The 27,360-nt window shown below is 43.5% G+C and overlaps 2 protein-coding genes across 2 annotated transcripts in view; one reads left to right on the top strand and one right to left on the bottom strand.

Annotated features, from left to right (window-relative positions):
• Positions 1-1,623, top strand: part of HTRA1 (HtrA serine peptidase 1) — a 62,137-nt gene extending 60,514 nt beyond the window's left edge. The window contains exon 10 of the mRNA XM_084846005.1: positions 21-1,623. The gene's annotated coding sequence lies outside the window, so the exon portion shown is untranslated. The remainder of the gene's footprint in view (positions 1-20) is intronic.
• Positions 1-25,844, bottom strand: part of LOC146350949 (scavenger receptor cysteine-rich domain-containing protein DMBT1-like) — a 31,620-nt gene extending 5,776 nt beyond the window's left edge. The window contains exons 1-8 of the mRNA XM_084846006.1: positions 25,753-25,844; positions 17,593-17,631; positions 13,763-14,074; positions 10,010-10,027; positions 8,768-8,785; positions 6,561-6,872; positions 4,413-4,442; positions 1,953-2,264 (exon numbers count right to left, since the gene is read on the bottom strand). Of these exons, the coding sequence (XP_084702132.1) occupies positions 1,953-2,264; positions 4,413-4,442; positions 6,561-6,872; positions 8,768-8,785; positions 10,010-10,027; positions 13,763-14,074; positions 17,593-17,631; positions 25,753-25,822 (1,111 nt within the window). The 5' untranslated portion in view covers positions 25,823-25,844. The remainder of the gene's footprint in view (positions 1-1,952; positions 2,265-4,412; positions 4,443-6,560; positions 6,873-8,767; positions 8,786-10,009; positions 10,028-13,762; positions 14,075-17,592; positions 17,632-25,752) is intronic.
• Positions 25,845-27,360: the final 1,516 nt, after the last annotated feature.

Below are 27,360 nucleotides of genomic sequence, written 5' to 3'. Positions count from 1 at the left end.
AGCCCGTGCTCTGAGGTCAGTTTCCTGAGAACCAACCTTCCCTCCACCCCCCATGCTGCCTACAAGGCAGCGCGGAACTGCTCTGCGCTTGAAAGAGGAGTGCAGAGCGGTGAAAATGGAGCATTCCAAGGGGCATTCTGGGGTGGGGAAGGCGGAAATGCTGGTACGACACACCCAACATGTCGTCCGGCAGCTGCTTCCCCTGCTCTGCCTTTCCATTGCTAGACAGCCAAAATCGGCTGTCTAGCCTCAAATGCAGGGCGGCTGAAATGCAGAGGGGACAATCCCTTCCACACTTCTCCTGCCCTGCATTGGATAGGCAATCGCCTCCGAGTTCGGAGGTGGCCACCTATCCCCATAGGATTGTGCCTGTAGCCGTGGCCTGTTAATTTTTCTAAGTGAGGCTGTAGGTCATTTATGATTTGCGTGTCTTTAAGTTAACATGTGCAAATGAAAGACTCCAGAGGAGTAGCTGTGTAAGTCTGTTGCTGTAAGAACGGTGTCCTGTACTACACTGAAGACTAATGTTAATAAGAAAAATCCCAGAATCCATGGTCAGGCAATATCTTTATTAGGACCAGCCCCAAATGCACAAAATTGTCAGCTCAAGCTTTTGAGATCTGCAGACCCCCTTCCTCAGGCAAGAAGTTACGCAAAGCTTGCGGGGACCTGATTTCATGTTGACGTCATGACATCTGCATGGGTCAGAATCTGAAGATGGAGTGTTGGAGGAGATGGAGACTTAAACGGATTAGGCTCTACTAGATGTTGGGGCAAAAACAGTAATGGATGGTTCTCTCATTTTTGAAAATAGAAAATCAATTTGTCACTCGGATTTGTCTCCAACCTTAGGAAAAACACACAGGTTCCTTGGCAGACAGAGAATAAAAGTGAAGTGAAAAAATACCAGCTTGCTAATATAAAAGTTGCTGTTACTCTTTACTTTTGTTTTCTGCCTGCTAAGGAGCCTGTGTATTTCACCTAAGTTTGGAGACAAGTCTGAGTAATAAATGGATGTTATATTTTTTAAAATGTGGGAATCTGCCGTTATGCGTTTCTTTGTCCCAACAACCCTAGGTATAACGTGAAACCTGCATGACACCTCATCCACTTAAGGCTATGACTCTTCTTCTATTCCATCATGACAATGCAGACTTCATGGCTTTGACATTAAGAGCAGTATCCCACTTGCACAACAGATCAAGCAGGAGAGCAGCGGTATGCTTGGATACTGCCCTAAGTCAGTTATTTTTTTTCTCCCTCACCCCACTTTGTGTAGCATGTTGCCTGATGAAGAGATCTGAAGATCTAAAAAGCTTGCGCTCACTATCTTTAAGCATTTTTGGTTGGTCCTAATTAAAGGTATTGTCTGACTGAATTTTAGTTCAGTTTAGCAAGATGTTTCATAGATGAGAGCCTACTTCATCAGATGCAGCGACTGATCATGACTCAGATGTAGTCTTTCAGCTAGGAAGGTTCATGACAAAATACATTAACTGGTTCTTAAGGTTTCAAAGGATTTTTCATTGTTCATGTACCAATCAACTTGTAATGGTAGTCCGATGTATTGTATTAAGACTGCACTTCATCATAGCCTACTGTAATAAACCTTCCTACCCAGTCGTTTTTTTTTTAGTACATCCAGTTTCAGAGCCCCATTCAGATAGAAGTGCTTCTGGGGAAAAGGTTCAGCACTTCCTCCCTCCCATGTTCCATTTTAAATTGTGTCCCTACCCCTCTGCTTTATAAAAAATCAGTGATTCAATCACCTGGGTTTTCTGCTGTCATGGGTAGATTGTCCCCAAGAAGAGTCGACTTGCTGGTTGCATTCTCGTGCTATGCTAAGCAAGGTTTCTTCTAAATTCCACATTATAATTTTACCACTTGAGTAATTGATAGGGGGACAGTGGGAAAGTGTGTACAAAACCTGAGACACAGGAATTCAAAGCTACCTGTACAGATGACGCCAGCGGCTTCTTCGGGGTGGCAGCCATGGGTGCCCCAGCCCAAGTGTTTGCACTGCCACAGATGGGACTCTGTGCTCTTGCACTGCAAGTTAGAAAGCAAGGTATTTCCATTGCCTTCACCAAAGTGAGCATTTCCTGGAGCCAAAATAGCGTCTCCACATCCAAGCTCTTTGCAAACCACTTGTGCATCATCGATATCCCAATCATCATCACAGACAGTTCCCCACGTGCCACTGTAATAAACCTCAACACGCCCCTCACAAGGGTTAGGTGAATTGACGAGTCTCAGGGCAAAATCTGGAATGAAGCATAGACTGTTAGTTTAAGTTCTGTGATAATCGCATGTGTTAAAAACCATAAGAGAGCTGAATGTGCACACATTCAGGGAGAGAGAGCACGCGCTCTATAATTTGCTTTCTCAGGCTACTTGACCTTGTGTTACAGATTTCCTGGAAGTTTAACTGTGCAGTCTTCAGCATGTCTACTCAAAAGCAAGCCCCACTGAGTTGAGTTGATAGGATTGCAGGGTAATTAAGTTTTAGGTGGATAAAGTTGACCCCAATGAGCCCCGGGATTATTGGAAGCATTGTTAAACGTATAACCAGACGTAGCGCCAAACTTGTTCTTTTAACCACGCACAGCTGAGCTATATGTTATTGTCTCCCCTACTCTCTTGCAAGCATGCGCGTTGTTGATTTGGATAAGGACCACGGCACTTTGGATTGGAAAGTTTACGCTTCCTCTTCCCCCCCACCGCCCACAATTTTCATCCCGAAATTCCGCCCTGCCTGGAGTTAAGAGGAATTAAGAAAAGTCTCCATTGATTTCAATGAAGACTTTTTTTTTGTTTAACTCCCCATGGGGTGGAGTGGGGAGTGGCATTTGGGATGAAAATGGGGGCTTAAGCTTAAAGCCTCTGATTCTGAAGTGCCACGGCCCCAGTCCATATCAGGGCCATGCATGCTTGCAGGAGAACAGGGGAGAGTAGCTGAGCTATGCTTGATAAAAGAAACATTTAGTTTGGTCCCTTTGCAAGTGTTCTGCTTGAGGATGCAGTGAGAGTGGTCAATGTCCTCAGTCTTTTGAACTGCATGCTCAGTAGTGCTGATATCTGCTCTAATACCAGATTTGGAAGAAGTGCTGGTATGTGCTCTATCCAGACCCGATTTGGAAGAAGTCTCTCCTCACATGGACAGTCGTTATTACTGACATCAGTGTGTCATGCAGAATGGTTGAATAGCTATTTGAACTAGTGCAGTGCCCAAACCTCTTAGTTTCCCTGCAAAAGAGGTGGCCGTTTTTCTGCCTCTTTCGCAGGGATGTTGAGAATTTTGGAGAAATTTCTCAGGGTACGAGGCTTCAGAGCTGCCGTTACTGTAAGAAGGTGGCTGATGGCGGTGGCAGTATGCTCTTCATTTTATCATTTTCACCCTAGAAACCCTTGTAGCTCTTTGGCTGCTTGAGCTTTCTGAAAAGCCCTGGGGGCTTTCCAGGGCTGCTGCCCACTGAGTGCCTGAAAGCTGAGAGAGGAGTTCTTGTGGGACCCTTAGCAACAACAAAACCAAACCAAAAATGCCTCACTCAGCTTTCAGGCACTCAGTGGCACTGGAGAGCCCCCAAGGAGGAAGTCCTGGTTAAGTCCTCTAGAGAGCTTTTCAGAAAGCTCAAGCAGCCGGAGAGGCTGCCAGGGCAGAAGGAGATAAAAGTTTGTTAAAAGGTGTGCTCCCTCACCCCAGCCATCTCCTTACAGAAAGTTAACCACGGAAGCCCTGCACACTGGGAATTTTCTCTGAAATTCTCACCCCTTCCCACAATGTTCAGGTGCTATTTCTTTTTGCTCCTTCCCACAACAAATGGCTGAAAATAAATAGACCAAAACATTCAGCTACTTTTAACACTGCTTGAAAATAATTGCTTGTACTGTATGTGTGCTGGTTTAATTGGCTTCTCTACTACCATTCTCTGTTCTCTCTATTCCTCTTCCCATGCAAAAAAGCACGTGTTGTTTATCATACCTGCAAAATATGAAAATGTAGGAGTAAGTTCATCTTAAAGGCAGTGTGTTTGGGGTATAGTTCTAGAATGCAATGGTCAGGGTTTCTGTGTGTGCACTGTGAAGGTCGGAGGGGATGTTGTAGATGGTGAAACATGGTGATTATTCTGTCTTGTACAACATGACTAATCCATGCAACCTATGCCTTGCAATGTGACCACACAAGTCATTTCTATGAATGTACCCTAGAGCCTTTTATATTTATTCTACTCAAGTGTATGCTCTGTCCCCTTGAGCCTGATCGTACAAAAAGCTCAGCAGTCTCAGCTGGATGTATATCAATAGAACTACTGTGCAAAGGTTTCAGTATACAAGGAAAGGTACTTTTAAAAGCAAAAGAAACCCCATATGGATGTCCTCAAGACGGTGATAAAGAACAAATCTGATGTTACCTGCCAGTTCTGGTGGTGCCAGTCCAGAATCTGTGAATGGAGATAGATTGGGTATTCAAAAAGGGCATACAAATATTTGATGAAATTACATGACTACCTGTGATGGCTGGAGAAGACAGCACTTATCTGCAAAAACAGAAAAAGCTATGCTGTCAGAGATGATGCCCTTGTAGGGAGGGATCAGTGGCAGAGCAAATAGTTTGCATGCAGAAGTTCCCAGGTTCAATCGCTGACATCTCCAGTTAAGGGTGCAATTCTATGCATATTTATGGCGCAATCCTATGGGGATAGGTAGCCGCCTCCAAACTCTGAGGTGGCCGCCTGTCCACTGCAGGGCAGGAGAAGCACAGAGGGGATCATTCCCTCCGCACTTCTCCTGCCCTGCATTTGCGGCTAGACAGCCAATTTTGGCTGTTTAGCCACGGAGCGGGGGAGAATGATGCCAGATGACACATAGGATGCGTTATACCGGCATTTCCGCCTCCCCCCACCCCAACCCCCTGGAACGCCCTGTTCCGAGCAGGGAGTTCAAGGCGGTTCCGCACTGCCTGCGAGGCAGTGCGGAAGGGGTGGAAGGTTGGTTCCTGGAAAACAAGATATTCTATGGCTGTCTAGCCGCTGACTAGGGGGCATAGGATTGCTCCCTCAGACATTAAAAAGTCCTACAACTCCCTGCATTCCCCAGACAGTCAGGAGTTGTAGGACTTTTGTCTGCCTAAACATGCATTGGATTACACTCTAAAAAGATCAGGTAGCACGCAGATGAGAGAGATTTTTGCCTGAGAACCCGGAGAACCCCTGCTAGTCAGAGTATACAATAATATAATGCTGTAATACTGTAATACTGGCCTAGATAGACAAATGATCTGACCTGTTAGAAGGGTGCTTCCTATGTCAGAAATTACTCTTTCAAAGGGCTTAGTTCTGCACTCACTTCAGGAAACAGAGATGCCCCTCCAAAATCTTTAATGGTGAGAGAAATTAAGCCATCCCTTTATTTATAATTATATTTTAAAGCCTCCATTAATATGAAAATATACACAGGCTGTAATTCTGTACATTGTTACATAGAAATAATTTCCCCTGGAACAAACATGGGATGTTTCAAGGAAGTGGCTCCAATCCAGCTAAAGTTGGGCATGGTCTATCGGAACAATGGAGCACACGTTAGTCACTATAAGTTAGTCACACGTTAAAGACTGAGTAACTTCAGCTGGATTGAGGCCCATCTGTTTAGGATCAAGAAGCAGCTCCCTCATTCACATTTGAAAAAATGAAAATCGAACATATAGAAGGTCATCCTCTACTGACTTAAAGCAAAAACAGAAAAAAAACACCCTTACTAACAGGAGGCTACTCTAGTGTAACTAGATAAGGGTTGCTGCTTGGGAGACTTTTCTGATGTCCTGGCATCTAAAATGAATGTGTTTCTCAAATTACTTTCATGGAGGCATGCTCTGGAGCATACTGTGCCAGAACTGAAAATTCACATTAATTTCTCAGAAAAGATCTGTGAATAAGAATTGGCAGGAAATTGGTCTTCTGCTCATGGAGCTTTCCAAAGTGTTTATGACTTCCATGTGTTTGCCTCAAAACCATTCTTGTGGATAAGAAGCAGAAATCTTTTTGTGGACTAGATAGTTTAGTTATACACAATGAAATGTACAGTCAACAAACAGCAAAGCTCTTTCTCTGTTCAGTCTCTAACTCTTCCTGTTAAACAGTATTAGAGACAATTCCAGATGAATATGTTCAATTAATTCTAAACAAGTAGGCAGAATTGTCCATGGAAGACACTGGAAGGGAGCAGAGTATATATGCTCCCAAAGAATGGCTATTGAAACTTCATTAAACATTTCTTATGGTTAAACTACATACTGAAAATGTATAAGACAAAAACCTGATTCTTTTAGAAGAATTATTCCAGTTTTCAGATAGTTAAAGAATCACGCTATTTACTAACTGAAATTTTGAATCATATTTATTGATATATTTATAGGATTTACAGATGATTGTAAGCCACCCACTTGCGGGAGCATAATATAAATGCATTTTACTAAACAGGGCAAACTCTATTGAAAGAGGTAAGGGGAAAATATCTGCAAAAAGCACAACAATGATTTTCATAGCGCAAAGAAGAATACCTACCTGCACATATAACAGCAGCATCCTTGTATTGTCCACATGTCGCAGGACGATACTCAAAAGGGCAAAATAATACATAATCTTCCGTACCAGAACATTGCACTTTCGTCATCAAAGGGCCGCCCTGTCCTTCACCAAACTCTCCATTGCCCAAGGCAGCGAGAGCATGGCCACAACCAGACTGCTGGCACACAACTTCCGCATCATTGATGTCCCACTCTTCACTGCAAACAACAGATCTCCAGCTGGCAAAATAGGTGATGTCAACACGACCAGCACACTGGTTTGGGCCACCCACCAGCTGCACAGACACAACTTTGAAGAGGAAAAGAAAACGTAAAAGTAGCACGGTAGACTGTTCTACTGGCGTATAGTCACGCAAATAAAAAATAATGCTTAAAGCATATAGCACCAAAAGCTATATTGTCAAATCTAGCACTTGATTCTTGGAAGACTGTTTCAATTCATACATTTTGAGAAATTAGAATGGCATTGAAGAATTTGATCACATTGCAACAGTTAGAGAAATCTGCATTATTTGAAACCTTGCAATTTATAAGTCTTGTAACTTGTGTACCAAGGAAAAATGCATTGTCTTGAATACACCTAGCATTTCAGATAAGATGCTAAAGAGTCCAGCCAAGACCAAGTTTCCATTAATATTATCCTTACACTATACATTTTATAGTTGTGTTTTGAATGCTTCTCTTTGAAATGCTTACAGTTACAATTCAGTATGCTACATTCTGAAAATAAACTAGGGGAGCAATCCTATGGCCGCTAGACAGTGGCTAGATGGCCTTAGGATATCTGGTTTTCTGGGAACCAACGCTGGAGCCCACACTCCGAGGTTGGTTCCCGGACAACTGACCTCCCCACAATTCCGCACTGCCTTGGAGGCAGGGCAGAACAGCCCCATCCTCCGCAATCGCCGGACAAGTGCGGAGCTGTCTAAAGGGGGTGTTCTGGGGCGGGGAGGGAGGAAATGCCTGTACGACACATCCAGTGTGTTGTACAGCAGCCTCCCCCGCCCCTCAGCCCTCCTGCTGAATAGGATTGCGCCCTAGATATATTTGGCTTGATCAAATTAGCTGTGGAATTTAGTTTTCAGATTCCTGACTAAATAGTCATGGTTTGATTTCTCTCTTTTCAGGAGGCCTTAATGATGTTTGTACTCTGTGGATCCAGGCAATATAAACGTTGAAGTTTGCTTTGCAGATTCATTAAAAATCTTATCACTCATGCAGTCTGCATTCAGTAAAACTTCATGCCAGAAATATTAAGCACTTTAATAAACATCTTCTGTGCATCACATACATGCTACATTTGATATGAAATTAATGTAATCTAACCATTTATAGTGCAATTCTACACATGCCTCCTCAGAAGTAAGCCCCATTGAGTTCACTGAGGCTTACTTCCAGGTAGGTAGATATAGGATTGCAGCCTTAGGTCGCAATTCTATGGCTGCTAGTCAGCGGCTAGACAACCATAGGATAGGTCGGTTCCCGGAGAACCCACCCCTTCCCACGCTGCTTTGTAGGCAGCACGGATCGGTCCCACGCTCCACAGTTGTAAGAGCAGCAAGGAGCGTCGAAAATGGGCGTTCCCGGGGGCGGGGCGGGGACGTCAGCAATGTTGGCACAGCACATCCTATGTGTCGCCTGGCCGCTGCTTCCTGCGTTCCCAGGTCCCACAGCTAGACAGCTGAAATCAGCTGTCTAGCTGTGAAAGCCAGGTGGGGGGAGCAAGGAGGAGATCTGCTCCTCACCACTCCTCCCGCCCTGCACTGGATAGGCAGTTGCCCTGGGGTCAGAGGCGACTCAATCCACATAGGATTGCTCCCTCCGTGTTGTAAATTTTTATTCTGCAAGCAGATTTAAAATAATAGTAGCAACCCCCAAACCTCTTGACAGCTTTTGTTATGTTCTAAATCCATACCTGAGATGACACCATACTTTAGGAGAGCATAGAATGAAGCTAATAAAATGAAGAAAGTTTTTAAAAATCAGGAAGTAACCACAGGGACCTTGCTGCTAATCATCTGTACTTTTTAACTGAACTAAAATGTTAATTATGTTCGAATGGCCTCATGCAAAGTGCTTGATTCAGACTGTACTGGAAGCTTTAAATGACTTTATTTCATGCTAAATTAAAATTGGGTCAATTTATTGTTTAAAAGGAAACACCCTAGCATGTGAAGGACTCACCATCCCCTTCAGTTCCAGCTGTAAGAAATAATAAAAAGGTGATGGTTAACATCTGCAATCCATGTATATACAAAAGAATTTCTTTCCTTGCCACAATGAAGTTCAGCAACATGTACGAATAGCCAAGTATCTGACAACATAAAATGATAGTGGTTGTCCAACGCTGATAAAAACCAGCTGGAGTGCTGCAACATGAAGAAATAATGCAAACCTAGGAGTTACTAGGATGTTCACTTTTTAGAATTTTGGATCAACATGGTTGCTTTTCTTTAATAAGATTAATTTAAATGGATTTGGGCCCTAGAACCATTGCAAAGCTGTCCTGATATGACCATAGTTATCATCTCTGGACTATGCAAACTGTAACTGCTTTTTTCTTACAGTAGTGTGGCTTTAGCTATCCACTCTCCTATAGAAGAACTGGGTGGAGTTTATACTATTGATCAAGGTGGTCCCAGAGAAGAGAAAGGATCTTTTCCTTTTGTATAAAGGCCGCATGCCCAGTTTTACTTTGCATTAAAATAATTTAAGGACACAATCCTATGCATGTTTATATAGAAAAAAGTCCTACAAGCCCCCAACATTCCCCAGCCAGCCATCTTAATAGCACCCCTAGAGGAACCCGAATACTTCAGAACCACAGGGGTATGGAAGGGAGTGTTTAGTTCTCCCTCTCGTTCCTGTGGTTCTAATGAGAATCACCTCCTCTGAAGCTGCTGTTTGTGTCACTGGTCTATTTAAATCATTGCTGTTGGTTCCAATGGAGGTTCTTGTCCAATGCAAATAGCAGCTTTGCCAGGGGTGGGTGGTGGTGATTTCATCAGGATCACAACCGACGGAGGAAGAGTTAAACTCCCTCTCCATACCCTATGTGGTCCTGATGCTACTCAGGCTCCCCAGAAGCTACTACTTGCAGAACAAAAAACCATGCACGTTAATTGCATTCACGCAGTTAATGTCACTTCTAGTTTGGCTCTGAGAAGTGTCCACCCTGAAGTTCAGTAATTTGCCATGATCCAGAATTCCCATATGTACGACATGTGCACAGGGTGCTTCTATACATTCCAGTTTCCCCCTTCATGTCATTCAAAGATGCAACGCTTACACACCATCCCTTTGTACATAAAGAGCTCCTCTGTCCATTCTAGTGAATGAGGACACTCTTGGGTTTTGTACACTGCAACAAGAGATAAAATTAGGCAAGAAGAGAAAAATATTCAGGAGGATATGAGGTTGACTTACATGGTTTATATTTTTCATCTGTATGGATGAAACAAAAATAAATAAAGAAGGATAAGGTCACCATGATCACTAATTGGAAATTACTTGAGCATTGCATACATTTCTTTGGTTTTTAAAGTAACATTTTAATCCATTATCTAAGCAAGAATTTTCTTTCATTTGCTTTGGAACAAACATAAGACTAGACTCAAAAGTCTACACTATCCCTTGGAGTGGCCTACTGCCTACTATCCTGGCCTTGAGGCTCAGCTGACATCCCAGCTCTGCTCTAACCTCATTGGGTAACCTTGAAGCAAGTCATAATTGCTCCTTGAGTTCCTTGCTTGTAATATGTGGAGTCACAACAATTGGCATTTTTTGAAGACTACTCATGCCAGAGACTTTTCAATAGCCTGGACAGATTGTGCAGTGACCCAAAGGGTGAGCAACATGAATGAAACTTTTGAAATACTTAAAGAATTCTGCTCTCAAGCATTATTCTGCAAAACAACTTGGATAAGGAACTATTTTACAATACAGGAAAAGAGGAGTTCCTGTTCCCCCATAGTTTGACGTTGAAGAGTTCCAGTAATGTCTGGACTACTGTAGTCACCAGGGAGGGTTGGACCACATGAGAAGTTCTCACATGAGCTCTGCCTGCCCCTAAGGGCAAGCTGTAAAAACTTCCCACATGATCCTCCCTTCCCACATGTTTGCAATTATCCAAACATTACCAGAATGGCATGGGAACAAGCTACCCGGGGCAGAGGAGGGCCAAAAAACCGTACTGCTAATAGCTGGCCAGTAGACAATGGGAACGACAGAAAACATGTGACCCAGCTACAGAATGTTTAGGTTTAATTATTTCTTCTGTTTGTTCCTCTCTACTGCACCATAGTTGCATGGTTCACCCTGAACAACTAGCAGAAAAGGAAATGAACAGTTCAATCTGATATACACTTTCCTGGGAGCAAGCCCCATTGACCTCAATGGTGTTTTCTTCTGAGTAGATGTATAGGATTGCACTGTTAGGGTTGGATCCAGGACCTGCCTTCAACTGACAGCAAGGCTCCACTCACAGAAGGTGCCTCCATCTGATTTTGGGGGATCCCATCTCTTGCCTTCTGCACCACAGCTCACCCCATTCAGCAGGGTCTCATGACTGTCTGTGTAGCATGTTCAGGGGGCTGGGGCCAGAGAAGTCCACCTATACCAGCCCAGTTGCACATGACTAAACACGGATCTGACCTTGAATCAGTATCAATGTAAAGGCTGCAGAATCCTCCCTCATGCTAAACTACCCTTTAGCATGCAACCACACCTTGTACCATTTGGCAAGAAAATACATACACCCCACACAGTCAATCAAACTATCCTGGGACAGGAACATGATCACCTGTATCATTTTCAAAGTGATAAAGATCGTTTTACTGCACATCAGGTGCACAAGTGTGGTGAAATGGTTATCTATAACCACCTTACCAAGAGGGTACATGCACACTGTGGTTAGGGATAGACAAATCTGTCAATTTTGGTTTCATTTTTTTTAATTTTTCCAGTCTTACATTTGGTTCATCTCAAACTTCATGAATTTCTCCAGCCTTAGGTTCGGTTCATCCCAAACTTTGAAAAAAATTTTTTAAAAGCCTGCATGAAAATTTATAAGGATTTTTCTGCACATTTTTCCTAATACATGCATTTGTGTATGCAATTTTTCCTAAAATACGCATTTTTGCAAGCAATTTCCCCAAGAGAATGCATTATTTTCCCTACTAAACTCATTTTTGTATGCCTTTTTTCATTGCAGAACTCAATTGCACATTTCAGAGAAGTACATAACTGAGTTTTAGTTCACATACAGTCAGGGCCAGAAATATTGGAACAAGGATAACTTTTTGGCAGTTGGCCTCTGTACATCACCACATTGAAGTTGAAAGGAAACATACCCAGATGGGAGCGAAGTCAGGACTTTCAGCTGTAATTCAAGGGGTTTGACAAAAGTGGGGCACTAACCATTCAGGAAGGACAGCCAGTGGCATACACCCCCCCCCCAATCATTGGTGGCTCATAAGTGATGGAACAAACCAACATCATTTCAAACTTAAGGATCACCTTTAATACATGGATGAAAATCCTTTGCAGTCAATGACTGCCTGAAGTCAGGAACCCATGGACGTGACCAAATGCTGAGTTTTCTCCCTCGAGATGCTTTGCCAGGCCTTTACTGCAGCTGCCTTCAGCTGCTGCTTGTTTGTGGGTCTTTCTGCCTTTGTAAGTGAAAAGCATGCTCTACTGGGCGGAGATCAGGTGACTGACTTGGCCATTGAAGAACATCCCACTTCTTTGCCTTCAGAAACTCTTGGGTAGCTTTTGCTGTATGTTTTGGGTCATATCCATCTGCAATATGAAGTAGCGTCCTATCAGTTTGGCAGCATTCAGCTGAATCTGAGCAGAAAGTATAGCCCTATACACTTCAGAATTCATCCTGCTGCTTTGATCAGCAGTCAGGTCATCAATAAACACCAGTGACCCAGCTCCATTGGCAGCCATACATGCCCATGCCATAACACTGCCTCCACCATGTTTGACAGATGATATGGTATGCTTTGGATCATGACCTGTTCCTTTCCTTCTCCATACTTTTCTCTTCCCATCATTCTGGTACAAGTTCATCTTGGTTTCATCAGTCCAAAGAATCTTATTCCAGAACTGGGCAGGCTTTTTAAGGTGTTTGCTGGCAAAGGCTAGTCTGGCCTCTCTGTTCTTGAGCGTTACCAGTGGTTTGCACCTTGTTGTGAAGCCTCTGTCTTGACTGTAGATGTTGACAATGACATGCCTACCTCCTCAAGAGTGTTCTTGACCTGGCTAAATGTTGTGAAAGCGTTCCTCTTCACCATGAGCAGAATTCTGTGGCATCCACTTTACTTGTCCTCCGTGGTCTTCCAGGCCTTTTGCTGTTGCTGAGCTTGCCAGTTAAGTCCTTCTTTTTCAGGATGTTCCAAACTGTTGTGTTGTCCGCTCCCACTGTTTTTGCTATCTCTCTGATGGGTTTATTTTGTTTCCTCAGCCTAATGCTAGCCTCCTTCACTCGCATGGACACCTCTTTGGACCTCATGTTGGGAGTTCCAGTGAACAGCCACCAAATGCAAATATAACACTCAGAACCACCTCCAGGCCTTTTCTCTGCTTGATTGGTCATAGGGTACCCAGGAAACAGGCCACACCTGGCCATGCAGCTGCTTGTCAGCCATTCGTTCCATTACTTATGAGCCACCAACGATGGGTGTGTGTGTACTTCCTGAATGGGTAGTGCCCCACTTTTGTCAAACCCCTTGAATTACAGCTGGAAGTCTGACTTCGCTCCCATCTGGGTGTGTTTCCTTTCCACTTCAATGTGTTGGTGTACAGAGGCCACCTGTCGAAACAGTTATCCATGTTCCAATATTTCTGGCCTTGACTGTAGTTGTTTGAAAGTGTGAAATTTGGTAAGTTCATATTAGAAGGCAAACTGAACAAATTTCTCCCCCATCCCTAGCTGCTATAAGTTAAAACTTGGTAAATGGTCATCTTGATTCAACCATAGGCTAGAGCAGGGGTAGGCAACATGTTGCCCTCCAGGTGTTTTGACTACAACTCCCATCAGCTCTAGTCAGCATAGCCAACGTTGAGTGATGATGGAAATTGTAGGTCAAAACAGCTGGAGGCCACAAGTTGCCCACCCAGGGCTAGAAGATTTCCAAGATAAAACCATTCCTTCAGAAAATCAACACATACCTTGGCAGAGAACAGTGGCATCTTGTTTATGGGTGCAGTTATGTACACCCCATCCACGGTTTTTGCAGTCCCACAGGTAGGTTTCATCCCCTTCACATTGTACATCATCTAGGAGAATGCTGCCTGAGCCTTCTCCAAACCGAGGCCAAGGCAGTGCTGCAACAGCATCCCCACACCTAAGCTGCCTGCAGACAACCTGAGCATCCTTGATATCCCAGTTGTTGCCACAAACGGTGCCCCAGGTTCCTTTGTAATAAACTTCGACACGCCCCTCACAATAGTTGTATGTGTCAGCTAGTCTCAGGGACAGTCCTGCGAAGATCAAAAGTGAACAAAAAAAATACTGTTAACTTGACTGGACTGAAGAATGGACTTTATGTTCAATCCCATTATCTCATAGAACAACCCCACTATATGTGTTGTGGTTCAAACTTTCCCTCTTTAAGCCAAATCAATTTAAATTATTATTGTTAGCCAATGTGAACACCATTTTTGGTGGGAAAATGGGATATAAATTTGATAAATAAATAAATGGTGGAATAGTGGGCACTTGTATTTTTTTTACCCAGGGGTGGAATAGCAGCTGGGAGGCAGTTCTGAGTAGACAAGAAGGCTGGAGGGGAAAGAGTTAAACAGTTCCCTCAAGAGATGGACAGATTTTGTTAAATCCATCCCGTCTATATTTTGTGGATTGTCAGGCATCTTCCCTTCCATTGTCCGCTCAATGACGGAATCAAATTTTTTTAACCAGAATTTCATTCTACTTGTGCTAATGCATATTAGTGGAAATGCATTTGGGCAAATATGCATTAGTTCATACGAATTAGCACTAATGCGATAATCCCTCCCAAAAGTGAGTCACAAGTCCCTGGAATCTGTGTGATTCAGAAAAAGCCGGGCTGCTGTGGAATTCACAGGTCGGATTCACTGAAATCCAAACTCACTTGAATGTTGCGGATTTCCCTGACATCCCTAGTTCCCCCCATCCCATCACTATTCCTACACATAAACATGCAGCCTACTTAGGTTGATCCTGGTTTACACTAGAGAAAGGTTACAACCTCCTTCCCCTGTATCGACCATACATAAATACTAGCTGAGAGTCTTGTTATGTTTGATCATACTTGGCTGCTGGTGTGGTATGCCCTCCTTTCCCAAGAGAGTGTGTCTGCATGTGAAATCCAAGGATGACCCGAGGGGAAATGGTCCCAGGAGGCCATTCTTTCTCTGCACACCTGACTTGCCTCACTGAAGACCAAGCTAGGAAAGGGAAAGGGGCTACCTCCATTTTCTGGTGCAGTGAACCTCTGTCTTCTTTCACACCTGGGGTTGGATCCAGACTTAGTCCTACTTAGAGTAGACCCAATGAAATCAATGGGACTTAAGTTAGGATCGCAGGCCAAGTGAGGGAAGAAAAGGGGTAGGGTTGGCATATACAAACTTAGAATGTGCCAAAGAATTTCCTGTGGTATTTCAGAGGACTTTGCAGAACACTCACTGTATTTATATTGCTGCTCCAAGGGTGCAATCCTATGCATGTTTCAGACAGAAAACAGCCCTACAATGCCCTGCACATCCTAGCCAGCATGAGAGTTGAAGGACTTTTTCCCGACTAAACATGCATAGGATCCACTGTCAGTAGATGGGCTATCAGAAATCCAGCACATGTTACACCAAATAAGAGTGCAATCCTATGCATGTGCCTACAACTCCCAGCATGCCCCTGTCAGCCATACTGGCTGGGCATGCTGGGAATTGCAAGACTTTTCTCTGTCTAAACATGCATAAGATTGCATCCTTAATGTGGGAACTGCAATTACTACAGTTGTGACCTATTTTAACCTAGGCTGTGTTTCCACCAGCGATTTACTCCAACCTGGCTGCGCAGTGAGGTCTCTGTGTTTCCATGACATCAAGGCTATTCAGCACCAGCCCCGCATTTTATCGCTGAACAATTGCTTCTTCTGAGACTGCTTATAGTCCGACTTTTTCAGCTTACCGCAGCTCCATTACTGACCCTTTTCCACAATCACACTGGGTCCAGTATCGTAGTCCTGCCCATGGGGCATGTAGCCCAGCCCAGTGGGTGTGTCATTCTGAGCTCAGTGACCCAACCCTTTCCCTCCCTGTTTTCCGGAAGTTTCATCGTCTTTTTGGAGCAGGATGCTAAGGGACCAACTTTTAAAACATCATTGAAAATAAGCACTAGAACACAGCCCATGACCCCAGTCAAGGGGTGTTTTCTCCCAATGTGCTGAATGAGGCTTGCCTTCCCAATGACCAAAGAAATAACAGAGAAGCCCCTCAATTGACACGGCACATATCAAAGCCCAATTCCTTAAATGCGATTAAACGAGATCTCGAGGCTTCGGTCCATTGCCTTAGGATGTAACTCCTTCACAGCTTCCATGTAGCGATCCTGTGCGTTAAAATGGGGGCTGGATTCCCTCTTTGTCTTTACTACTCTCTTTCCTGCGACAAACCCATTAGTGTCTCCTCAGAAGTGCCTCCCATTGTGCTGAATGAGGCTTGCCTTTGAATGCCTACATTGGAATGAAAGAGAATCCCCCTCAAATGAAATGGCCGAATTTCACTTTTAAGCCCAATTCCTTAAATGTGATTAAGTGAGATCTCGAGGCTTTGGTCCATTGCCTTAGGACGTAACTCATTCACATCTTCCATATAGAGATCCTGTGTGTTAAAATGGGGGCTGGTTTTGCTGTCTTTCCCCCAACAAACCAATTACTGTCTCATCAGAAGTAACTCCCATTGTGGTCAATGAGGTCGTCTGGGTTAAAATGGGGGCTGGTTTCCTTCTTTGTGTTCTCCCCCCCTTCCCAGCACAAGCATATATGTGTGTACTCAGAAGTAACTCCCATTGCGCTCCATGAGGCTTGCTCCTGAAATGCAGGTGCATCTGGACTTTCAGGGGAAAGGAGAAAGGGGTGGGGGGAAGCTTCTCTTCACAGCAAAGCTGATTCCTTTTTAAAAATCCCATACTCCTCCATTAGCTTCTCCTTCCGTTGTCCTGGAAACATGGCCTAGGAGGCAGGAACAGTGATGAGGTAATCAGACCCAACCCAGACTCCACCCAGACTCCACCCAGCCATCAATAAAATAATTCGATTAGAACTCAGTGGAAACTGCACAGAGCCCCAGGCTACAGCGATGATAAGCTGGGACTTTAAGCACTGTGGAAACTGGAAAAGGAGAAGATGCAACTGGAGAAACATCCCAACAAAGTTGCAGACAAAGTGAAGCCGATAGGGTGGAAACACATCCGTAGTCATATGCTTGTTTTTGTCCTTCCTCCCTCTGTCCTGCTTCATTCCCCACTACAGGCACAAAATAAACTGAGGTGATCTGTAGTGGAGAATCACTCTGAAGGAGATTATGTCAAACCTGTCTGCTATGCCAAAATTAAGCTCCTATCCTCTGCCCACTTCCCTGACTGTTTTTATTTGGGTCTTAAAGATCGGGATGTTTCTGTCTGCTTTTAAATGAATGGATGCCCATCTTTATTTTATAATTTGGAGTTTTTACTGTTGCTGTTATTTTAAATGTTTTATGCTGTTGTTTTGTTAAGTGTGTGTGTGTGTATATACATACATATGTTATTGTTTTAAAATGTTATCTTACAAAATGCCTAGAGGAGGATGAACCTCAAAAGACAGTATAAAAATATTTTAAATAAATACATATATACTTGGGAGTAAGCCCCACTGAACTCAATGGGACTCATTTCTGAGAAGAAATGTATAGGGTTGCACTGTTAAGTTGCCAGGATCTGGCCCAGAATGTCAGTAAGAAAAAGATACAGTCAGACTTACCTGGTGTTGTAGGTATCACTGTGGTAGATAAAGCTGGTGCTATAGTATAATTCAAAACAAAAGAATACACTGGAGAGTTAGTATTATTAAGTTTAAACATACGTGGATTCTAAAAGTACACTTAATACAAGACCCACAAAATCAGGGTGGATAAAAATAAAATGATTTTTTTTTTTAGAAAAAAATCAGATTTTTATAAAATGTGCATTGAATTTTTTAAAAAAATATAAATACAAAGTTTCTCTTTAATAATAACTAGGTGGATATTAAATAATCTGAATAACAGCATGTTAGCTCTGCAGTTGATTTCTAACCTGAATCAGTGTCTCTACCAGAGATGTTGACTGGATCCACATCATTAAACAAGCCATGAGCTGTTGTTGGGTTATTTGGGTGTTGTTTCCCCCTCTAACAAGCTGTGCTGTCAGGGTTCAGATGACATGACAAGCTATGCCTGGGCAGGTAATTAGGCAAATGGCACCTAAAGCCTTGTTTAAGCTGCAGTGAGCATGCAAATGAGGTCATTGGGTTAGAGGAGGCTTTTCTATGTAAATGAAAAACCAATTGGATCATTTCTCAAATATAAAGTATTTACAACCTACTAAACATAGGCTTTTTATTTTCACCTGGTGAAAATGAACTGCTTTATAGAACAATACTATGCATGTTTCGTTAGAGTAAGTCCTGTTATATTCAGTGGAGCTTATGATCTAATAATTCTGCATAGGATTGCAATTTTAGTCTGTCAGTAACTTTATCAGCTGCATGCATTTAATTTTTGGTTGTGAATTTGTTTTTGTGACGGTGGGGCTGGGTGGGGCTGCCAAAGCAGAGGGAAGTAGAAAGGAGCAACCCTGGACAGAAAAGGGGGGGAAAGGCAAAATTATCCAGTGTGCCTGGCTGGATCTATACTTACCGCCTTTTCCCGCTTCCAATGAGGTTTCACCGCCCGCCTTTCACACTACGCAGTAGCCGCCTCGAACTGGAACCAGAATTTCCCACTTCTGTGCTCCCGCTTTCAATACCCTAATATCCCAGTGTTTCCCCTTAATGTGCTCTGATTTTCTGCCTCGCTACCGTATCCGGTTGTACTCCCCTCCCCTGCCTGTCCATATACAGCGGGGTTTGTATTTCCCTCCTGTCCAATCACAGCTCTTGATGGCCCCATGTTTTCTTCCAGCTACTGATCGCATAGCTTCCTCAGCACTCAATGTTTCTTCCGCAACAAGCAAAGGGCTGGATGTGCACGTGCTTGTCTGATCTCGGAAGCTACGCGGGGTTGGTCCCAGTCAGTGCTTGGATGGGCAACTGCCTGGGAATCAGGCTTCCTGCACTGAGCAGGGGGTTGTTGTACCCCTTCAAATGAGACTAAGTTTTACCCCCTCCTATTCTCTGCTCCTGATGTTTTTTTTTTTTAAATTCAGGCATTATCCTCGCAGAATCGGGGCTTCTCCGCAATGTTTTTTTTTCTAATTCAGGCATGATCTTCAAAGCTTTGAAGATCATGCCTGAATTAGAAAAAAAAAAAAAAACCATCGTGGAGAAGCCCCAATTCTGCCAGGATAACGCCTGAATTTTTTAAAAAAACATCAGGAGCAGAGGATAGGAGGGGGTAAAACTTAGTCTCATTTGAAGGGGTACAACAACCCCCTGCTCAGTGCAGGAAGCCTGATTCCCAGGCGGTCACCCATCCAACTACTGACTGGGACCAACCCCGCTTAGCATCCGAGATCAGACAAGCGCGCGCAGGAAAACAGCAGGAAAACAGCACAGCGCTCGAGTGTGAACTGAGCTCGCACATTCGATGAAGCACTGCAATGGGGAAAATGGGTGAGTGTGAATAACGACGTTTTAATGCGAGAGCGTTTAACCCAACGGGACACTGAATGCATTGAGATGGCGGGTGCAATGTAGATCAGCCCCCAGTTTCTGTATTACCATACTTCACCTCACAAACTATCATGGGTGTTGGTTGTAAGAAAGATCTATGGGAATATTTTAAAGTGATATTTTTATATTGTAAAAATTTTTTATATTTTATATTTATATATAATATTTAAAATATATAAAATATTTTATATATTTTATATTTTTATATTTTATATTGTAATCTATGGGAATATTTTAAAGTGATATTTTTTGTATCACTTTATACATAAGTGATACAAAAAGGAAAGTGTGTGTAAAATGCAACAAAAAGTTCAACAAAAAGATGCAAGGCTTGTCTGTTAGAATAACAATTTTCAATGCAATCTTATGCAAGTCTACTTGGAAATAAGTCTCCTTAAGTTCAATGGGATGTACTCCCAGGTAAGTGTGCAGAGGATTTGCACCTTTGTTTAGGAAACACATGAAAAAGTAACTGTGGGAAACTTAAAATGGCCTTTTTCTTGCTGATTTAAATGATTGATCTAGGTTGTCTTGATTTTAATCAGTCACGCTGCACCAAATACAACTTTGCAAAACCTTTCTTTGCAAGACCTTGTATATCCTTCCAAAAGAAAAACCCAAGCATTGAAAGAAAGAAAAACAGAAACAAGATTACCAGTTTAATATATAGTTCCACAAGGGGGAGCTAAATCTTTGGATCTAATTAGAGATTAGTGTTCAACTCTTTCGTCAGAACACACCTCCAGTTCTTATGCTGATCTAAAGTGCATTGCATCAGCAGATCCACCACTATGCCGATCTATGGTAATTAATTAATTAATTAATTAGTGGGTTGCCAAATGTGTGGCTGGTCTACAGGTGAGCCCCAGGTCTGAAAAACATGAAGATGACTGTATTGAAAGGCTCAAAGCCCATTCATTTTACATTTTGTACATGCCCTAATGGAGCTAGGGAGCATAGACAACAGATACATTGCCACTATCCAATTGGCAGAGCTATACCTATTTGGCCATGTCTAAAGAATCCACAGTCAGAGCCAATGTTTTGGGTGCATTTTTGACTGATTGTTTTGTTTGTTCATATAGTGCTATCAGTGTGCATGATACTTTATGGACTGACTCAGGATAAGGCAGCTTCCTGTGCTCCTAATCTCAGGCCTGTGGGCTTCATCCTCCTCATGGAGGTTGCTCATCCAGCCTGCAGAGTGTTGGGCTCCTGCTCTGTAAATCTTGCAGAGAATAAAAGTGGATGCTTGGCCCAAGAAGCTTACAGTTTAAAAAGTGGTGACCACAGTTATAAGATTTAGGCGAGTACCCTGTGCAGACTTCCTCTGGAGCAAGCTCCATTAGTCCAGAGGAACTTACTTCTGAGTAAACATGCATAGGATTGCACTGTTAGGTAGCTACTCTGTGCTAGGGAGTTCATCCCACTGAATGAAATGATACTTACAGCGCAATCTTATATATGTCTACTCAGAAATAAACCTCAGTTGAGTTCAATGGAATTTATGCTCAGGTAAATGTGTATAGGATTATAGTCTTTGTATGCACACTCTTTATTGAAAATGAGTGACTCTGAAATAAACAGGTTTACTTCCAAATAGCAGATTTCTATACAGGCTTGATTAAGAAGATTTGCAAGCAGGCCATTATCATCTTTTATTTAAAATATGCTCCACTTCAACATATCTCTTGATTTAGCATTTCAAAGGCAGTAGCAGTACCTTTATTGTCCAATTAGTGAAGCCCCACTTTCATAAGTGATGCTTAAAACTATTTCCCCCTTTCTAACTTCTGTAAATTAATGGCACAATCCTGTGCATGTTTAGACAGGAAAAAAAGGCCTACAACTCCCAGCACACCCTGGCTGGGGTGGCTGGGGCATGCTGGGAGTTGAATGCCTTTTTTCTGTCTAAATATGCATAGGATTGCGACTTAAATGAACTTTTCTTTCCAAAATCCCCAGCTTCTCCTTTTTATAATACATTCACAAGTGAAGATTCCCAGACAAAAAGACAGGGAAAGGTTCATGTGATATAATACTTGTCCATACAAAATCAATTTCTGTTCATAGATATCAGAGAGAATAATTCCAGCCTAGTCTTCTCCCTGGCATGCTAGTTTTCTATGTGAAGGGGCTTTTTATATATATGTGGTGTTGGAGAAGGCTCCTGCACATTCCTTGGACAGCTAAGATAACAAATAAGCAAGTACTGGAACGTATAAACCCAGACATGTCATTGGATGGAAAAATCATGAAACTGTGATTGACTTATTTTGGCCATGTTAGGCGGAGGAACTCACTAGACAAAGCAATTATGCTCGGATTGGTTAGCGGCAAAAGGAAACCTGGCCGCCAAAGAACAAGATGGCTAGATACCATCAAAATTGATACCAACCAGAGCATGGAACAGCTCAAAGAAATAGTACAAGATCGGGATATGTGGAGAGAGATGATCCATAGAATTGCCAAAAGTCGGACACGACTGAATGGATAATATCTCATATATATATATATATGGGGAGAGAGAGAGAGAGGAACATTCGATCATGTGAGCCCACACCTGTAGTCTGAAGTGGTTCATCCCAGACACAGGTTTAGCACCACATTTGCTCTTTGTGAACACGACGTCTGACGGCTCAGCTGGATACTGAATGTTTAAAACCAAATGGCTATTTTCATAAGGAAGAGGAAGCTTTGGCTTTGAATGGAGATGAGGTAGGTAGGAAGGGGGTGCCTAATCCTTTTCCCACTGCTATTTTCCTACACCAAATCACCCACACCTGCTTTCCAGCTATAGGTACCAGACATGTCTTAGAAAGGGCTAAAATTGCATCTGGAACCCTTTGTGTGTAAAAGCGTAGGGCCGATTTGGTCTGCAGTCCCACATTTGCTAGAAATTAAGCCCCATTGAACACAGTGGGACTTCTGAGCAAACAGGCATAGGATTGCGCGACAGGAGTAGAAAACAAAAAGCAGAGGAGGAGAGGCTAAGCATCCCCTTCGCCCTGCCGCTCCTTTGTTCAAAACTCCAGCTTCCCAAAGCTGCTTTTCCTTATTGAGAACTAGCAAACAAACTCGGCTTTGCACGGGCAGAAATATCCCTTAGTTTGATACAGCAAACCCTTCAGACGAAGTTGCGCAGCTGTCAGAGTTGGACACATTGTGCCTGCCCTGTCTGAGTGAAGCCACAGTTGCTGGCACCCCTAGGCCCAGCCTGTGCATTGGTGCACCCCCCGCAGTCCCCTGAGGGAGGCGCCTGTCCATTCCATTTCCCTGAATGTGGGCTGCCACACAGGAGCAGGTAGGGGGCAGCCATGTAACGCTGTCCCTTGGACTTCTCCCCCCCCCCCCCGGGCTTCATGCAGTGGTGTGGGAAGTCTGCCACCTAGTGATTAAAATAGTACTTCAGGCTTCAAACACAGACACACATTAACATTCATTATGTTACATTCATTAATGTGTTGTAAAACCGAAATAACACCAAGGTGCATGCCCCTGTTGTCCCATTAGTATGCATGCCAAGCTTTATGTGTCCCAGGGCTGAAACAGATACTACTTTAAATCTCTATCTAACATCTATGCCGTTTTCATTTTTACTCTAGAGTAGGTAGAGGGGTGGGGGGAGCAATCTGGATCTTAAAAGCCTCCCTATTCTTCCTTCCCACAAACACAGATTCCTATCTGGATCAAGGACTCTGTACCTTGTTGTTGTTGTTGTTCAGTCGTTAAGTTGTGTCCGACTCTTCGTGACCCCATGGACCATAGCACGCCAGGCCTTCCTGTCCTCCGCTCTCCCCCGGAGTGTGCTCAAGTTCATATCCATTCCATTGGTGATGCTATCTAGCCATTTCATCCTCTGCCATCCCCTTCTCCTTTTGCCTTCAGTCTTTCCCAGCATCAGGGTCTTTTCCAGGGACTTTTCTCTTCGCATTAGGTGGCCAAAATATTTGAGTTTCAGCTTCAGTATCTGTCCTTCCAATGAGCAGTCAGGGTTGATTTCCTTTAGGATTGACTGATTCAACCTCCTTGCAGTCCAGGGGACTCGTAAGAGTCTTCTCCGGCACCACAGTTCGAAAGCATCAATTCTTCGGCGCTCAGCCTTCCTTATAGTCCAGCTCTCACAGCCATACATTACTACTGGGAAAACCATAGCTTTGATTAGACGGACCTTTGTCGGCAAGGTGATGTCCCTGCTTCTTACTATGCTGTCTAGGTTTGCCATAGCTTTCCTCCCAAGGAGCAAGCGTCTTTTAATTTCATGGCTACAGTCACCATCTGCGGTGATCTTGGAGCCCAAGAATTGTCCATTTAAGAAGGCCTTCTTGTTTCTCCTTGCTATTCTCTGGAACTCTGCATTCAGTTGGATATATCTTCCCCTTTCTCCCTTGCTTTTCGCTTCCCTTCTTTCCTCAGTTACTTGTAAAGCCTCATCAGACAGCCACTTTGCTTTCTTGCATTTCTTTTTTTTTTGGGATGGATTGAGTTGCTGCCTCCTGAACAATGTTACAGACCTCTGTCCATAGTTCCTCAGGCCCTCTGTCTATCAGGTCTAATCCCTGAAATCTATTCCTCACCTCCACTGTATATTCATAAGGGATATGATTTAGATCATACCTGAATGGTTTAGTGGTTTTCCCTACGTTCTTCAATTTAAGCCAAAATTTTGCAAGAAGCAGCTCATGATCTGAGCCACAATCAGCTCCAGGTCTTGTTTTTACTGACTGTATACAGCTTCTCCATCTTTGGCTGCAAAGGACATAATCAATCTGATTTCGATATTGACCATCTGGTGATGTCTATGTGTAGAGTCGCCTCTTGTGCTGTTGGAAAAGAGTGTTTGCTATGATCAGCATGTTCTCTTGGCAAAACTCTATTAGCCTTTGCCCTGCTTCATTTTATCCCGGTGATTTCTTGACTTCCTACTTTAGCATTCCAATCCCCTATGATGAAAAGGACATCTTTTTTGGGTGTTAGTTCTAGAAGGTGTTGTAGGTCTTCACAGAACTGATCAACCTCAGCTTCTTCGGCCTCAGTGGTTGGGGCATAGATGTGAATTACTGTGATGTTGAATGGTTTGCCTTGGATTCGTACTGAGATCATTCTATCATTTTTGAGATTGTACCCCAGTACTGCTTTTTCTACCCTTTTGTTGACTATGAGTGCTACTCCATTTCTTCTAAGGGATTCTTGCCCACAATAGTAGATATGATGGTCACCTGAATTAAATTCGCCCATGCTTGTCCATTTTAGTTCGCTGATTCCCAAGATGTCGATGTTCAATCTTGCCATCTCATGTTTGACCACCTCCAGCTTACCTTGATTCATTGATTTTACATTCCAGGTTCCTAAACAATATTGTTCTTTACAGCATCGGATTTTCTTTTCACCACCAGACACATCCACAGCTGAGTGTCCTTTTGGGTTTGGCCCAGCCGCGTCACTCTTTCTGGTGCTACTTGGAAATTCCTTCTGCTCTTCCCCAGTAGCATATTGGACACCTTCCGACCTGAGGGGCTCATCTTCCGGCGTCATATCTTTTAGCCTTGTGATACGTTCCATGGGGCTTTCTTGGCAAGAATACTGGAGTGGGTTGCCATTTCCTTTTCCAATGGACCACATTTTGTCAGAACTCTCCGCCATGACCTGTCCATCTTGGGTGGCCCTGCATGGCATAGCTTCTGGCTTCACTGAGTTACGCAAGCCCCTTTGTCACAATAAGGCAGTGATCCATGAAGGGGATCTGTGCCTACTCTAGATTTAAACTGAAAAAAGATGTAACTGCTACATATGAATTTAAAGTCATGTCTGTTTCGGCCCTAGGCTTCACAGTCTTGGTGCTATGATGTGCGCTCTCTCTCTCTCTCTCTCTCTCTCACACACACACACACAGCCTATTATTATTATAGTTAGCTATTATGGTTTAAGTACACATATATTAATGTACCATCTACAGTGGTGCCATCGGGCAGGACTTTGGAGCACAAGTCCAGGAGGCCACTCAGCAGAATAAGCAGTAAGTGAAGTCATACACTTTGTATTAGGTCTATTAACTAATCTATTAACTAAGACCATTAAATTCAAAGTCTAAAATTATCTTGTACCACTGAACTTCTAGCTGCACATGCCATTTGTGTAAAAGCTTCACAATCACTACTGGCTGTTAAACCTGTTCTACTCTGCTTCCAATTTCAGTCCCTTTCTAATCTTTAACCTTGGAAAAGTTCCCATGTTGCAGAGACAGATGAAGATAGATCTTAGGCACATTACCTGAGCCGACATCATGAAGTATTCCTGTAACTAACATAAAAAGCAGTGCAAGGGCCATGGTAGTATACATCCTCTTGGACCTTTTTTCGTACAAGGAACTTAAGTTTGAGTTCTTATATGCTTTCACTTTGGAGGGGTGTGGCTTTGCCGCATTTTTAAAAGAAACTCTCACAATCATAAATTAGACGTTGGACTCAGCAGGGTGCATTTTTGCAAGAAATAATTCAGCTGCTCAGGTCCTTGTTTTTAGGTAATTAGATTAGCTTAGGAGAGATTAATCCTGCAAATGGCTTGGTGAGATCTCAGGGCTGTTGTGGACAGCTCGATGAAAATGTTGACCCAGCGTGCAGCTGCTGTGAAAAAGTCAAAGTCCATGTTAGGCATAATTATGAAAGGAATCAAAAATAAACTGCGAAGATCATGCTCCCCATATACAAATCTAGGGTGCAACCTAGAATACTCTGTACAGTTCTGGTCACTGCACCTAAAAAAGAATATTGTAGACTTGGAAAAAGTGCAGAAAAGGGCAACTAAAATGATCAAAGGGCTGGAGCATCTTCCCTGTGAGGGAAGGTTACAACAGCTGGAATTGTTTAGCTTAGAAAAAAGGCCTTTGGTCTGATCCAGCATGGCTGTTCTTCAGAGTTTGTTTTACCATTTAGTTTAGAAGAGAGTCTGAATGATAAAAAAGATAGAGGATGCTTCATGCTCACACTGTTCTTTGCTTCTCCTAAATGCCCTCTCTACAAACTTGCTAACACAGGAAAACAATTAATGTGTGGCCCTCTAGAAATACCAATAACTGTGGGCTGTATATCACTTCATAAACTGCATCATCAAGTGACAACTGCAGGCCAAACAGGCTTACAGTAAAGGGCACAATACAGCTGCGTGTATCAAAGCCCTGACGACCCTTTGGGGGTGTTCGGACAAATAGGTTGGTAAAAGAAGCCATCATGACTTCTCCCCCTGCCCCTGCATGTGCTGTACATGTGCCCGTCATTTCAATAATTCCCTGCAATGTAGAGCAGGTTGCTGTGTCGTCCGAACCCAGTGCGCGTGGCGGCGGCGCTTGCTTCGTACCCACCCTACTGTCAGGGTTGGACCGGAGCCCAGAGAGCCCCAAAGTGGTTCGGATTCTGAGGAAGAGATAGAAACCACGGGAGAGGAACCCACACGTGTTTCAGAGGAGCTGCCAGGGGGAGAGCCCCTCTCGGTACACATTCCTGAGAGTGATAGTGACCCTGGCAGGGAGAGGGAGGCACAACAGCAGTTTCTGGACTCTAGGTGCCGGCGCAGCATTAAGTGGGAGATGGCGGGCGCTGAGAGGAGGCGCTCAGCCCACTTGGTGGGACGGCAACAGCGGTGCCCCGATGCCCCATGGGAAAAGGGTGGACTTTCTCCTCCTAGCCCATAAATACAGAGGTTTCCCACCTTCCCCTCCAAATGGAGATCAACTGATTCCTAAGGCTAGAACCCCAGAGTAGGCAGCTCTCTTAAGTCTCACTCGTAGGATCAAGCAATTAGCATCTGTAAATGTCATTAGGTTGAATGGGAATAAAGCCTTGGAAAAGAGCCCTACTGTCTGCGTGTTGATTCTGGCTACCT

This window comes from Heloderma suspectum, chromosome 3, assembly GCF_057233095.1.
Source record: "Heloderma suspectum isolate Gila_16-S chromosome 3, 16-S_ref, whole genome shotgun sequence".
Lineage (NCBI taxonomy): Eukaryota > Metazoa > Chordata > Lepidosauria > Squamata > Helodermatidae > Heloderma > Heloderma suspectum.
Note: the sequence above shows the minus strand (reverse complement) of the source record. Positions and strands in the feature narration are given on the sequence as shown.